The 13,707-nt window shown below is 35.5% G+C and overlaps 1 protein-coding gene across 2 annotated transcripts; it reads left to right on the top strand.

Moving 5' to 3' along the window:
• Positions 1–10,567, top strand: LOC143635326 (patatin-like protein 3). Of its 2 annotated transcripts, XM_077103187.1 has the most exons (7): positions 1–224; positions 368–549; positions 627–813; positions 1,046–1,192; positions 2,176–2,478; positions 10,186–10,361; positions 10,473–10,567. In XM_077103187.1, exons 1-7 carry the CDS (start codon positions 78–80, stop codon positions 10,537–10,539), a joined length of 1,209 nt encoding a protein of 402 aa, XP_076959302.1. In that variant the 5' UTR covers positions 1–77; the 3' UTR covers positions 10,540–10,567. The 2 variants fall into 2 exon arrangements, with proteins under 2 accessions (XP_076959302.1, XP_076959303.1); XM_077103188.1 differs by lacking the exon at positions 1,046–1,192.
• Positions 10,568–13,707: the final 3,140 nt, after the last annotated feature.

Here is a 13,707-nt window from a genome sequence, read left to right as displayed (position 1 = left end):
ATAAACCAAACCCATGTCTTCCTACCAAAACTCATCTAAATTGTCATTAAAGAACTGAAGTTTCTTCCAATTACAAAATGACTAGCGTAATCGCAGCAACGATCCGTACTCGTCTGCGCCCACCAACCTCCGGAAATCTCATAACGATCCTTAATATTGATGGTGGAGGCATAAGAGGTATCGTCCCTGGTGTCATTCTCCAGTACCTTGAATCAGAACTTCAGGTATCATTATTTGTGACTTAAATTCATCTCCAAAAAAACAACTTGATTTCATGAAAAATAAAAGGTTATCATGCCAAAGTAGTTATTAGTCTCTAAACACCAGTTCACAGTAATTTGTGATTTATGAAGTCTTTCATTCGCAGGCGTTGGATGGCGAGGACGCAAGATTAGCAGATTACTTTGATGTCATTTCTGGAACTAGCACTGGCGGTCTAATCGCAACCATGATAACGGCTCCAGACAAAAATAACAGCCCTTTGTATGCTGCGAAAGACATCGTTCCATTTTATCTCGACAATTGTCCCAAAATTTTCCCACAAGTTGGGTAAGATAAACCTTAACAAAATATTTGAGTATTATTTTACCATTCTATGTTTTGATGGTGTTTTGGTGCAAATTTAGAGGGCCATTTCCTGGATTTATAAAGTTGTTGAAGACATTGGTAGGACCAAGATACAATGGGAAGTATCTTAAAACTCTAGTACAGGGCATACTAGGAACAACAAAGTTGAGTCAGACATTGACTAACGTTGTGATCCCTACTTTTGACATTAAGAATATGCAACCTGTAATCTTTAGCTCCTTTCAGGTATGATTTTTAAGTTTTTTTTTGGTCTGATCTCACAATAGGGTTTGTATGGCATTTTTTAAATAAATAATTTTGATTTAGTTTTATAAATTTGTTGATCATATTGTGCAAATTGTTTGTGGTTTTTGACTTTTGCTAATTTTTCAAATATTATTTGGGATGAATGATATATAATTCATATATTTAATTTAATATTAATGTTTTAGTATTTATGAATATTGACCGTTTGAAGGTTCCAAGGGATCCAAGCATAGATGCGCTATTATCGGACATCTGCATCGGGACATCTGCAGCACCTACTTACCTTCCGGCTCATGGTTTTCAGAATGGTGATCGAGAATTTAACCTTATTGACGGTGGCATTGCGGCTAATAACCCGGTAATTACTAATTTAGCATGATGTGCAACCCTTAAAAGTGTAAATATTACTCTTATAGAAAAACGGTAGCAAAATTAGTAGTTGCGAACCGGTCACAAGTTTACCATCACAAAAATGGTTGTCAAATTTGGTTTTAACGTCACATCCCAGTTGTGCTGGAATTATACAGTTTGTTTTTACTAATTTGTGAATTTCTCATATGACATGAACTTAATACAAAATATACAGATGTGGTTTTGTCAAAATAGATTCGGGTTAGTATCAGGTTTAGGTTTAAACTTGCAAATACATTTAGCTAAATGTGTTTTGTTTGTTTCAAATGAGGGGTACATGAATTCACCCGTTCAACTCATCGATCTATTTATTTCTTTTAAAATTTATCTATCAAATAACTTAAACTATTTAGGTATTTTTATGCCAAAATTTAAAAGTTTAAAAATAAGTAGATTTATTTTCAACAAAATATTCTATAAAAAAACCAAGTTAGTATATTAGAATTTTAAAGTATTGGCATAGAAATAAGGTGAAAATTCTTTTTTTAGTTTAACTTGGTCTTATTTTTGTTAACCTACGAATGCATGGCTCATGTTCGGGTTCATGCGTGACATAATTTACGAATTTGTGTAAAATTTATGTGTTCATGATGGGTTCGACCTGCCAAACCACAAATGCAACCCCTTGGACAGCCTTAGTTTTTGCCGTCATATTTCCGGCCACTTATCAATCGTACAAGGTTGTTTGCGGTTGTAAGCGCTATGTTTTAGTGGTGTTATGAGTTACGACTTATGAATGCAGAATGCTACATAACTTTAAGAAAGAAAGAGATATTCCAAATGCATGATATACACATTTTGCATTCAGCGCAATGTCCTTAATGCACACAATCACATATGGTGGAAATTTTCATGTGGGTTATTAAAAGCAACACTAAAATGGTGATTAATATGTTGATTATTACTAATGAACAATGTAAATCCTGGCAGTCTTTGGTTGCAATAGGGGCAGTGACCAGGCAAGTTATGAAATTGGATCCAAATTTCCCAGAAATTACGCCCCTGGACTATACTCGATATCTCTTGATTTCGATTGGGACGGGCACACAGAAGCAGACACCTAAATATGATGCAAAAATGGCTGCCAAATGGGGAGTGCTTGGGTGGCTAGTTAACCAAGGTTCATCCCCGTTGATAGAAGCTTTCACTCAAGCAAGTGCTGATTTGGTTGTCATGCACAACAACGTCGTCTCTGAAGCACTCAATTCTGTTAATAACTATCTCCGCATTCAGGTACGATTGCTCTTTTCAAAACAATCACAACAGTTTCACTGGATGAAAATAAATTAGTTATTTGTTGCTGGTAGCAGAGTTAATTTTTTGTTAGCATATATAGTATTATTGCCTGTGGCAAAATAAAATAATAATAAAAAAATTGAGGTTTAAGAGTGTCATTGATCACATAGTTCATAGTTGTATGCACACCCTATAAAGTTTTTTGATGGTATATATATATATATGATTTAATACCGACTGCCGCATGAAAGTTTTCTGCGGAATAATGAACACCATTTTAAACAATTAATTTGTATAATTTGATCTCATTTTTAACAAATTATTTTGATAATTTAAGATCATTTTCAACCACGTTTAAAACGACATATAAACAATGAAATTAGCGGCAATTTGAAAACTTATCAACTCAACATTGATCATGTTGGTATCAGAAGAACAATAGAATATCAAGAACACTGATGAACATATGAAGGCTTCTTGTTATTGATTTATTAAGATAATTGCATACATAAAAAGAAAATCTCTCATAAATAGAGAGTTTTACAACGGCTAACCTCCAGAAGAATAGGGCTAGCTAAAGATGAGGTCTTATCTAACAAACTTGACTAAGTGCAAGGCACTATTATTTAAATAAAAACATAACATAAAATAATAACTAGCCTTCATGCAAATAACACACGTGAGAATGAATCAGTTTTCAATACCCTCCCTTGATTCATACTCCATCACTCCAAGCCAGTAGCGATAATACACAAACTTTTCTCTGGAGAGGGCCTTTGTTAAAACATCTGCTAGCTGCTCATTAGTGTTACAGTGAACTAACTTTACTTGTTCTTGAGATACCATTTCACGAATAAAATGATCCTTAAGCTCAATGTGCTTGGACCGGCTGTGTAGGATAGGGTTTTTGCTTAGGTTAACAGTGGATTGATTGTCACAATACATCACAGTTGGTTTCTTTTAATCAAATCCAAGATCATCAAGAATCCTCCTTATCCACACCGCCTGACATGTGGCTGCAGTTGAGGCTATATATTCTGCCTCGGTGCTAGAAAATGCAACTGTTGCTTGTTTCTTTGAACTCCAAGATATCACCCCACTTCCAAGAGTAAACACATTAGCTGACAAACTTTTTCTATCATCTTGACAACTGGCCCAGTCACTATCAGTGAATCCAACAAGCTCAACTTTTGGACCTTTTTCATACCATATTCCAAAAGTGATGGTCCCTGCAACATATCTTAAAATCCTTCTTGCAGCTCCAAAATGTAACTTGGATGGAGACTGCATAAACCGTGCTCCATACTCACTGCATAGGCTAAATTAGGTCTAGTGTGAGTTAGATAGATCAACCCACCAACTAGACTCCTGTAACTTGAAGCATTTGCTTTATCTGCTTGATGTTCCATCATTAACTTTTCTGAAGCATTCATTGGAGTATCTTCAGGAGTACACCTTAGCATTCCAAATTTTTTCAACAAACTTTTAGCGTACTTTTCTTGACACAAAAACAAGCCATGCCTGGTTTGCTTTACTTTCAGGCCTAAGAAGTACTGAAGTTGTAAGGCCCGGTTACCGGTGCCTCACTTTTGGACGATGGATTTACTCATTCACATAGTTCTAGTCATCAGAGTTCGCGGAATATAAAAACTTTCATAAACATTACATTAATCCATAACTTGTCTTAGAATAAACACCTTGTCTTTCAAAATAACATAATATTAAACATAAACGTCTTCCGATGCCAGCCGCTTATTCAATGCCACTTGTTCCCCTTAAACGAGCTGTCTCATTCTACTCACTTGCGTGAATACTAAAATTCAGCTACGCTGAGTGAGTTCAAGTTAATAACATAACATACTTTACATACATACATACGTACTTTCATTCATACTTTCATAATTCAAATTCTACTTTACTCTATTCTATTCTGCCTTGGATATTATTAGGGTCTGATCCCTTTTTCTGCCTTGGATATTATTAGGGTCCAGTCCCTTTTCTGCCTCGGAAGTTATCAGGGTCCGGTCTCATTTCTGCCTCGAGATTATTAAAGGGATCGGTCCCTTTTCTGCCTTGGATATTATTAGGGTCCAGTCCGTTTTCTACCTTTCTATCTCTTACATTCATAACATACATGCATATCATTTATATTTCATACATAGCATTACCACTTGACAACATGTGCAATATCCGAAGATCGTTCACGTACCGACAAGCAATCTTTCTTACAATTCACATAATCACATAAGGCATACACTTATCACTTAAGATATATGTATTAACAATCACATCGAGTATGCACACAGCCCCGAAAACATAACACATACATGGGGCTAGAAACTCACCTGAACGCGGTTACATTCATCGTTAATAGTTATTCCCTTCTTGAGCTGTGCACGGCTAACTGTATAATATTTACATGTATCAATTAACTATTACTACACATGTCGTATTTCTATCTTTATTTAACCCTCAACGAACGGGGGTCCGGGGGCAGCGCCCCTGGCAGCGGGGTTCTAAGGGCGGCAGCCCCTAGCGGGGTCCAAGGGGCAGAGCCCCTGGCTGGGGTTAAGCTGCCAGGTCAGCTTGAAAAATTTTATTTTCATTAACTGTCTTAACACATTTTCCATTAACATTTTAATTTTATTTTCTAAGTTGGGCTTGTTGCTTAGATGGGTTATGAGCTTTAAGTTTTGTGGATTTAGTTAGGCCAGGCCAAACTGTTCATTAGAGCACAAAGGCCCAACAGGAACTGGGTCAGCCGAGAACTCTTGGCAGAGAACATATGTTGACCGAGAACCCATGTTTGACCGAAAACCCATGTGTTTGACCGAGAACACAGGGTTACCGAGAACACATATTTCGGACCGAGAACACATGGTCACCGAGAACTCTCGTTGACCGAGAACTCTCGTGTTGACTGCCTGTTGACCGAAAACCCTCAATCTTGGCCGAGAACACCCAGTTCAGCTCATCTTTCCATTTTTATGTTTCTACCTTGCTCAGTTACTGGTCTAAGGTTCAATTCATGAACTTTTTACCCCCTTTTGCCATCATTCAAAACTGTTTTACACCCATTACCACCAGGGCTTCAAGATCTAACCCGTTTTAGACATAAAGCTCAAACCTTTATAGTGTTAAAACGTTCTAAGCTAGATCTAGGGTTTCCTTTATGAACCGTTTAAACATAGGAGTCCATTTTGTCCATTTTAATCATCAAGTTTGTATTTCTATGAAACATCTAGACCCGATCTATCCTAGGGTCAAGTTTCATAGCAAAACATTCATAAAAATGTAACCTTTAAGCTTAAAACGTACCTTTGGAATTCTCTCCGAACCGTGTTTAGCTTGGACGTGATCTAGGACTTGTTACTTACTTGTTTGATCGAAGATTCAATATTACAAAGCTTGGTTTTGGGTTCGGATGGTGGCCGACGGCTATGGAGGTGTTTTAGGCTTAAGTGTGTGTTTTATGGTGTAGGCAAGAGTGTAGAATGGATGTAAATAGAAAGATTTAGGGTTTAAGGGGTATTTATACTGCCTAAGACCCATCTTTCCTTTTTAGTCCATGATTAATTCCCTTAATTAGCATACTTATCTTTCCTTCATTATTTTATTATTTCTTTACCAAATCAAGTGAACTCGATTATTATAAGAAATAATATTATTACTTGAAATTTAAGGATGTTACAGAAGTAGGCCCATATCTGTCATTTCAAACATTTTATTCATACCATTCTTGAAGTTTGCAATGAGTTTAGAGCAAGGGCTTCTACAAATTATATCATCCACATATAAGCACACATACATTACTTCCTTGTTATCACCAGACTTTACATACAGGGTAGGCTCGCTTTCATTTCTTGTATACCCATTATAGATGAAGTAACCATCAATTTTGGAGTACCAAGCTCGTGGAGTTTGTTTAAGGCCATACAAAGCCTTATCAAGCCTGTAAACATACTCCTCCTTTCCTGTCACAATATAACCTTGCGGCTGCTCAACATATATTTCTTCAGTTAAGTTGCCATTTAAAAAGGCCGACTTAACATCCATCTGATGGACCATCCATCCCATCTGAGCAGCCACACTTAGAACAACTCTTATGGTTTCAAATTGAGCTACAGGAGCAAGTGTTTCTTGGTAATCTATGCCATGTTGCTGTAAATACCCCTTAGCTACAAGTCTTGCCTTGTGCTTTAGAATGTTACCATCTGGACCAACTTTAGTCTTGAATAACCACTTCAACCCAACCTTATTCTTCCCTTGAGGTAGCTTTACCAATTCCCAAGTCACATTTCTTTCTATAGTATTCAACTCAGCTGCCATTGCATCTTGCCATTCTTTCTTTTCAGCAGCTTCATCGTAATTAGTTGGATCAGTGACATTCAAGGCAAATTGGCAATTATAAAAATCTGCATCAACATCAATCTTTCTTGCTTCATCAATAACATCTTGCAAAGGTGTAGGTTTAGGTATGAGAGGTGGAGTGCTGGAATCATTTTGGTTGGTTGAGGCAACAGTAGAGGTACTAGCTGAATGTGACTGGATTGAATTTGAGTATTGGTTTGGCTTGGAGTTTGAGTGTTTGCTTGATTTGGTGTTTCAATAGGTGTGGTGTGAGTAGGACTATCAGGTTGGTGTAAAGTTTCAGGCTCATTTATAGAAGGAATAGGAAAAGGATCAATGTAGGGTTGTGGGTGTCGTGTAGGGTTAGTGTTCCATTGCCACTTCTCACTTTCAATAAAGGTCACATCTCTTCTTGTCAGGAACTTCTTAGTAAGGGGATTATACAGCCTATAACCTTTACTTTGAGAGGAATAACCAATGAACACACACTTTTCTGCCTTGTCATCTAGCTTTCTTCTGAACTGAGAGGGAATCAGTCCATAAGCCACACATCCAAACTCCCTTAAATGATGAACGGATGGCCTTTTATTGTACCAAGCTTCATAAGGGGTTTGATTTCGAACGACTTTTTTAGTAGCAATATTTATTAGATAAATGGACGTTGCTACTGATTCAGCCCAAAAGTAATTAGGCATCGACATTTGTTTCAACATACTTCTAGCCATCCCCATTATTGTTCTATTCTTTCTTTCAACTACCCCATTATGCTCAGGGGTATAAGGGACTGTGAGCTCTCTTTTGATGCCGTGATCTTCACAAAACTTGTTGAATTCAGAAGAGGTTAACTCTCCGCCTCTATCAGATCTTAGAACTATTTTATCTTCACATTCCTTTTCAAACATAAGCTTAAAGATCTTAAACTTTGCAAATGCTTCAGATTTGTTAGCAACAAAGTATATCCGACACATTCTTGTATAATCATCAATAAAGAGTAGATAGAAGTTACTACCTCCTAGGCTGGGAACTTGCATTGCACCACATAGATCGGTATGGATCAGTTCAAGCCTCTTGGTTGCCCTTCATGATTTGTAGGGAAATGATTGTTTAGCTTTCTTGCCAACAACACAGCCTTGGCACTTCTCAGCATGTTGTATGGTAGGTAAACCATACACCATTCTTTTATCATGAAGTAGTTTCAGACTTTGGAAGTGATAATGCCCGTATCTCTTATGCCATAGCATAGAGACATCATCAATTCTACAATCTGAACTATCATGACTGTTACACGTTGGATTTGCCTAGGAGGCATCCAAGAGAAACATATTGTTACTATGAACGGGCACAATCAGAAGTACTAGGCCCGTGGTCTTACTTTTGATAACACATTGATCATCATCAAATAATAAAGAATACCCCTTTTTCATTAATTGACCCACACTCAATAAATTGTAACCCAAATGAGGAGCATAGTAAACATCATCAAGAGGTATAGAATTACCATTTGGAGTGATGATCTTGACAGTTCCCTTTCCTTAAACCGCCAATTCCTTTTTATCCCCCAGCTTGACAACTACCTTAAAAGATTCATCCAGCTGTGTGAATCCTTCTTTGCAACCTGTCATGTGATTAGAGGCTTCTGAATCAAGGAACCATAAGCAAGTGGAGTTACCATTTTGTGCTTCTTCAGTCAATAGAGAGTATTGGACTTCAATAATTGCCATAAAAAGCCTTTCATCATCTTCGTTTTGTGCTTCTTCATTTTCTTTGGCAATATTGACAGCCGGTTCATCATTGTACCAGCATTCCCGTTTGAAATGACCATACTTATTGCAATGAGTACAATGTGGAATTTTTGACTTGTTGTCCTGTCCCCTGCCTCGGCCTCTCGCTCTGAATGAGAGACGGCCTCTCCCTCTAAAGGGGTTGTGTCTTGGTGAGTCTTGCATGACCTGCCGGGCTTGTTCATCACCACTCTTAGTCTTCTCTAGCGTACGACCGTTTATTCTTTCTTCTTGGGATTTAAGGCATCCCATGAGTTTAATAGGAGTAAGGCTTGTCATGTCATAAGCAACTTCAATAGAGGGCACCACAAAATCAAACTTGGGAGTAAGGCTTCTGAGAATCTTCTCCACAACTGTTTGATCAGTAACAGTTTCACCAAATGACCTCTTTTGGCTAACAAGGGCCATAACATGACCAAAGTAATCTCCAATGAGTTCTCCTTCTTTCATAGAGAGATTCAAAATCCCTTCTGAGGCCTTGAAGCTTAACAGCCTTGACTTGTGAGTCTCCTTCAAACTCCATCTTTAAGATCTCCCATGTTTCTTTGGCCGTGGAAGCAACAGCAATTCTTGAAAATAGTTGATCATGCACAGCCTGCTGAATGATGGCCATAGCATGAGCATCTCGTTTATGAGCTTGTTCTGATCTTTTTCTGATAGATCAACGCCGTCTTGAACGAGATCCCACAGATCGCGTGATCTCAGGATAGTCTTCTTTCGTATACTCCAATATTCATACCCTTCTCCTTTGAAAACAGGGATTGGTGTGGGTGCAGTCGGAAGATTGCTGGTTTGTTCAGCCATATGGTGGATTAGGATAATTAGGGTTTGAGAGTATCAAACGGAATGGATTGAGGACTGGTGCTTTGATACCAAAACTGTTGGTATCAGAAGAACAATAGAATATCAAGAACACTGATGAACAGATGAAGGCTTCTTGTTATTGATTGATTAAGATAATTGCATACATAAAAAAAACAATCTCTCATAAATAGAGAGTTTTACAACGGCTAACCTCTAGAAGAATAGGGCTATCTAAAGATGAGGTCTTATCTAATAAACTTGACTAAGTGTAAGGCACTATTATTTAAATAAAAACATAACATAAAATAATAACTAGCCTTCATGGAAATAACACACGTGAGAATGAATCAGTTTTCAATAGATCATTAGCAAATTCATCAGCCATATATATTATTTTTTAACTTTTTATCTAAAGTTTGAAATATTTGCTAATTATTTGATAAATTAATTAATTGATTATGGATTAGTGATTTAGATTATTTGATTTATTACTTGATTATTTGTTTGAAAGGTTGTTTTATTTGAATGTTACTATGGGTGCTAGCTAGAAAGTTGAGACTTCTTTGTTACTTGTGACCTGGCCCAACTAGACCTAAGCCAGACCGAAAACTCTTTATTATTTACTAATGGACAACTATTCTAAAAGATTTCCGTCATATGAAAAAAAATTCTAGACCCGTCACTACGTACACACAAACACACAGTCAGTGGGACTTGCAGTAGCTAGATTAATGGTATTGGTGTTTTGTGTACCCTGGTATAAAAATAGGACGATGATCTGACTGGTGACCTGGCTTCTGTGGATGTGACAACCACAGAAAATTTAGACGCCTTAGTGAAAGTCGGGGAAGGGTTACTAGATGCCCCTGTTAGCCGAGTGAATACCGATACTGGAGTGGTTGAACCGGTCTCAGATGGTGGCACGAATGGCGAGGCATTAAAAAGGTACAACTTTGTTGCATCAACATAATCGCACTTGCTAGTTGCTACCCTTGATAAAAAATCAAGGTTTTTTGTGTTGCACTTTATTAGTTAATGCATGTTATTATAATGCAGGTTTGCGAAACGACTATCAGAAGAACGGAAACTAAGGGAGTCTAACTATTCGAATGGGGGAGTTTGAATGAATCATTATTGAAATTATTCATATATGTAATTATACGGTTGTAATGAATATTTACTGTTATTGTGTATTACTATATGTATTTATATAATTATCGACTGATAAATACTACAATCTCACAACATTGGTTTGTATATACGTACGCGTGTATGTAAATGTTATTTTTTGTTATGTTGTCATTTAAAAGTTTCAACTTCATCCTACGTTATATAATAATACTAGATGGGTGCCCGCGCGATGCTGCGGGTGTTTGAACATGTTAATCACGTAACAAATATAAGTGTTTATGGTTCGGTTAAAACGTTGAAATCGTTTAAACCGGTCATTGGTTTGACTTCTTTTTTCTTTTTCTTTTTTTACTTTCGGTTTGTTGGTCGGTTTCAAAATTTTCATAACGTAGTGAATGGTTGGTTCACGGTTTATACTGGCAACCGGCCATATAAAACCAGACCAGACTGTAAATGTTGAATGCATTTTAATGTTATTTTATTATTAATTATTAGATATGTTTTGTAATATGTATTAGATATAGTTAAAATTTAATTGAACATAATCTTTTTATTACAAATAACTTGGCTATACAACTTCAAATTAATCTAATTGCAGTATGATTTATTTTGTGATCTTTGTTATTATTATTTCACGTCCTAGATCTTTCATTAATATTTACCATTTATGTGGCTAAAATTATCATTATTTATAATCCTCTCAAGTATCATATTATGTTGGTGTTTAGTTAAAATTGATGGTACATTTAAATTAAGAATTATTTTAAACTAAATTTATTATTAAAGTTTAAACTGTGAAACCAAAGTGGAACCAGGCCGTTAGTAATGATTCGGTTTCAACTTTCAATGGTTGAGTTTGGTTTTGGACGACAAAAAAATCAGTATTAACGGTTGGACTCACAAGTTTAACTTAAAAACCATCAAAACCGACATTGAACACCCCTACGTAACATATTAAATTATTTAAAATCAAAAAAATTATAACAATATCATATCCAAATTAAAGAGAATAAAATGCTCGTTTTTATGGTAATTTTTTTATAAAAATATTAACGTTTGAAAAGGCTATAGTCGTTTAAAAAGCACGGGTGGGAAGTTAGTTTACAACTTAAATTAAAAACATAATATGGTTAAAGATTATGGACCAAACTTCTAAGTTGAATAGATTGTGTTTAAAAAACAAATTTACACTTACGAACACATGTACCCCATGCTTTAATTGTTGTAAATTACTTAAAAATGGATGTCTTAATTTACCCTTGTTTGGTGTATTATATATAGTATAGATATAGATATGTATTTGACTCGTAATTTAGGATCGAGGTCTCGAATGGATTCTTATGAAAGAGAAAGGGCCAACAAGCATTCAGATCAAAATATATAGTGGTTAATCTCGCAACAGTCCATATTTCATTAAACAAGGACCGAACTGCGGGATCAGTTTACGTTGCGTGATAAGTCCAAATTGCGGGATGAAGTCCATAGTTCGAGATCTGATCCAAACTTTGTGAGATAAAGTTCAATCTTGCAAGATTGGCCCTTTGCGAGATAGGGTTCACTTTGCGAGCTCTAGTTCACTTTGCGAGCTCCATGCACCATTCTAATATTATTTACGGCCCAATGGGATTTTTTTACATGGTCTCAGACCCAAACATACAAGTAACAAACCGACAAGATAACTGGTGTACAACGTTAATAGAACAAGTAAATACAAAAGATTAATAATACAAAACAGGACCCTACAGACATGGTGAGGTTATGTTTGTGCTTTGGAATGTTAGATGCTACTTTATTTATATAATAACTGCCAATTAATAAAGTTAGAACTCACTCAGCGTATAGATGATATTTGTATTCACATTAGATTAGCAAGTTCAAGGGGGGCATAATAAGGAATGGCTGGAGCAATGTGGGTTATCCAAGCTGGAAATTGTAAGTTTTCACTAGTACAGAAAAATGTCATCTTAAAACGGTTATTTAGGGTTTTTGAAACGGTCTGGAAACTGTTAAATATGTTGCGTTGCAAAAGATGAAATTTGATATTTAAAACGATTTAACAACCGGTGTGATATATCTAAACGGCAGTTAACACTTAACAGTGGTGCTAAAATTCTACAACGGGCCTTTAACCGTTTTACAATTTGAAAATTACAACGTTAAAAAATCGTTGTATAGTAACAAAATACAATGGAACTGTCGTTGTTGAAAACTGGTGTTATAACTTTAACAACGATCTACAAGCGGTGTGAATACCATTTTACAACTGGTACGAAACCAGTGTTTATAATTGTTTACAACCTAATACAACGAGGCCAAAACGGGATTTTATAATTATTTACGCAACGGGTCGTGAACCGTTTTGTTTTTAGTAAAGTAAATACAACGGGCACGTACAACCAAAAGATATATATAATAAAAATATTTATTCATTCACAAATGCACATTTCAATATACATATTCCATTTACGTATAAACCTAATACAATCATATTTATATACACCAAATATAGAGCATGTTTTCATAATCTTGAATTGATGAAAGGGAATGGGATTTAAGTTCATCACCTATAATAGATAATTAGATAAAGTTATAACAATTTCATAAACTATAACTTAATAAAAAAAATATAATACTTATATGATTTCGTTGTGTTTCATATAGATACATTGTTTATCCTCTTATCAGAATCTGTTTTATAATAGATAATTAGATAAAGTTATAACAAATTTGCTTTATGTTCATCACCTGTAATAAATAATGAAATAAAATTATAACAAATGCATAAGCTATAAATTAATTAAAAAATTCAATATAATACTTATTTGATTTCATAGTGTTTCATATCATAGCTACATTGCATGTCCCCTCATCAAAATCCATCCTTTTAAAAAGAATAATATTTTCTATATCAACTAAGCATAATTTTCTTTAAAAAACATGTATAGTAATGAGTACCAATAGCTTATAGAAACTTGTGGAGATGCTTCACCATAATTTAAAACCTGCATATATAAAAAAATATAATTATATCTATAAAGAACAAAGTGTCTAGTAATCTAGTATACATACCTCAAACTCTTTGGACGTAACTCTTGTCTTCCAATCATTCCATTAAAACTAGTTAGTCTTCTACATAATAAAATCTTTAAATCATTAGGTA

Source organism: Bidens hawaiensis, unplaced genomic scaffold (genome assembly GCF_021521415.1).
Source record: "Bidens hawaiensis isolate Kalapana, Puna unplaced genomic scaffold, B.hawaiensis_p1.1 tig00007430_1, whole genome shotgun sequence".
Classification (NCBI taxonomy): Eukaryota; Viridiplantae; Streptophyta; class Magnoliopsida; order Asterales; family Asteraceae; genus Bidens; species Bidens hawaiensis.
The sequence above is the reverse complement of the archived record's forward strand: the minus strand, read 5'-3'. Positions and strand labels throughout refer to the sequence as shown.

What these genes read in the sequence shown, in the direction of transcription:
- LOC143635326 (XM_077103187.1), top strand. Translation starts at nt 78, where the DNA reads ATGACTAGCGTAATCGCAGCAACGATCCGTACTCGTCTGCGCCCACCA. An exon ending in AAAATTTTCCCACAAGTTGG is followed by an intron (nt 550 to 626) that starts GTAAGATAAACC and finishes GTGCAAATTTAG; the next exon opens with AGGGCCATTTCCTGGATTTA. An exon ending in GCATTGCGGCTAATAACCCG is followed by an intron (nt 1,193 to 2,175) that starts GTAATTACTAAT and finishes AAATCCTGGCAG; the next exon opens with TCTTTGGTTGCAATAGGGGC.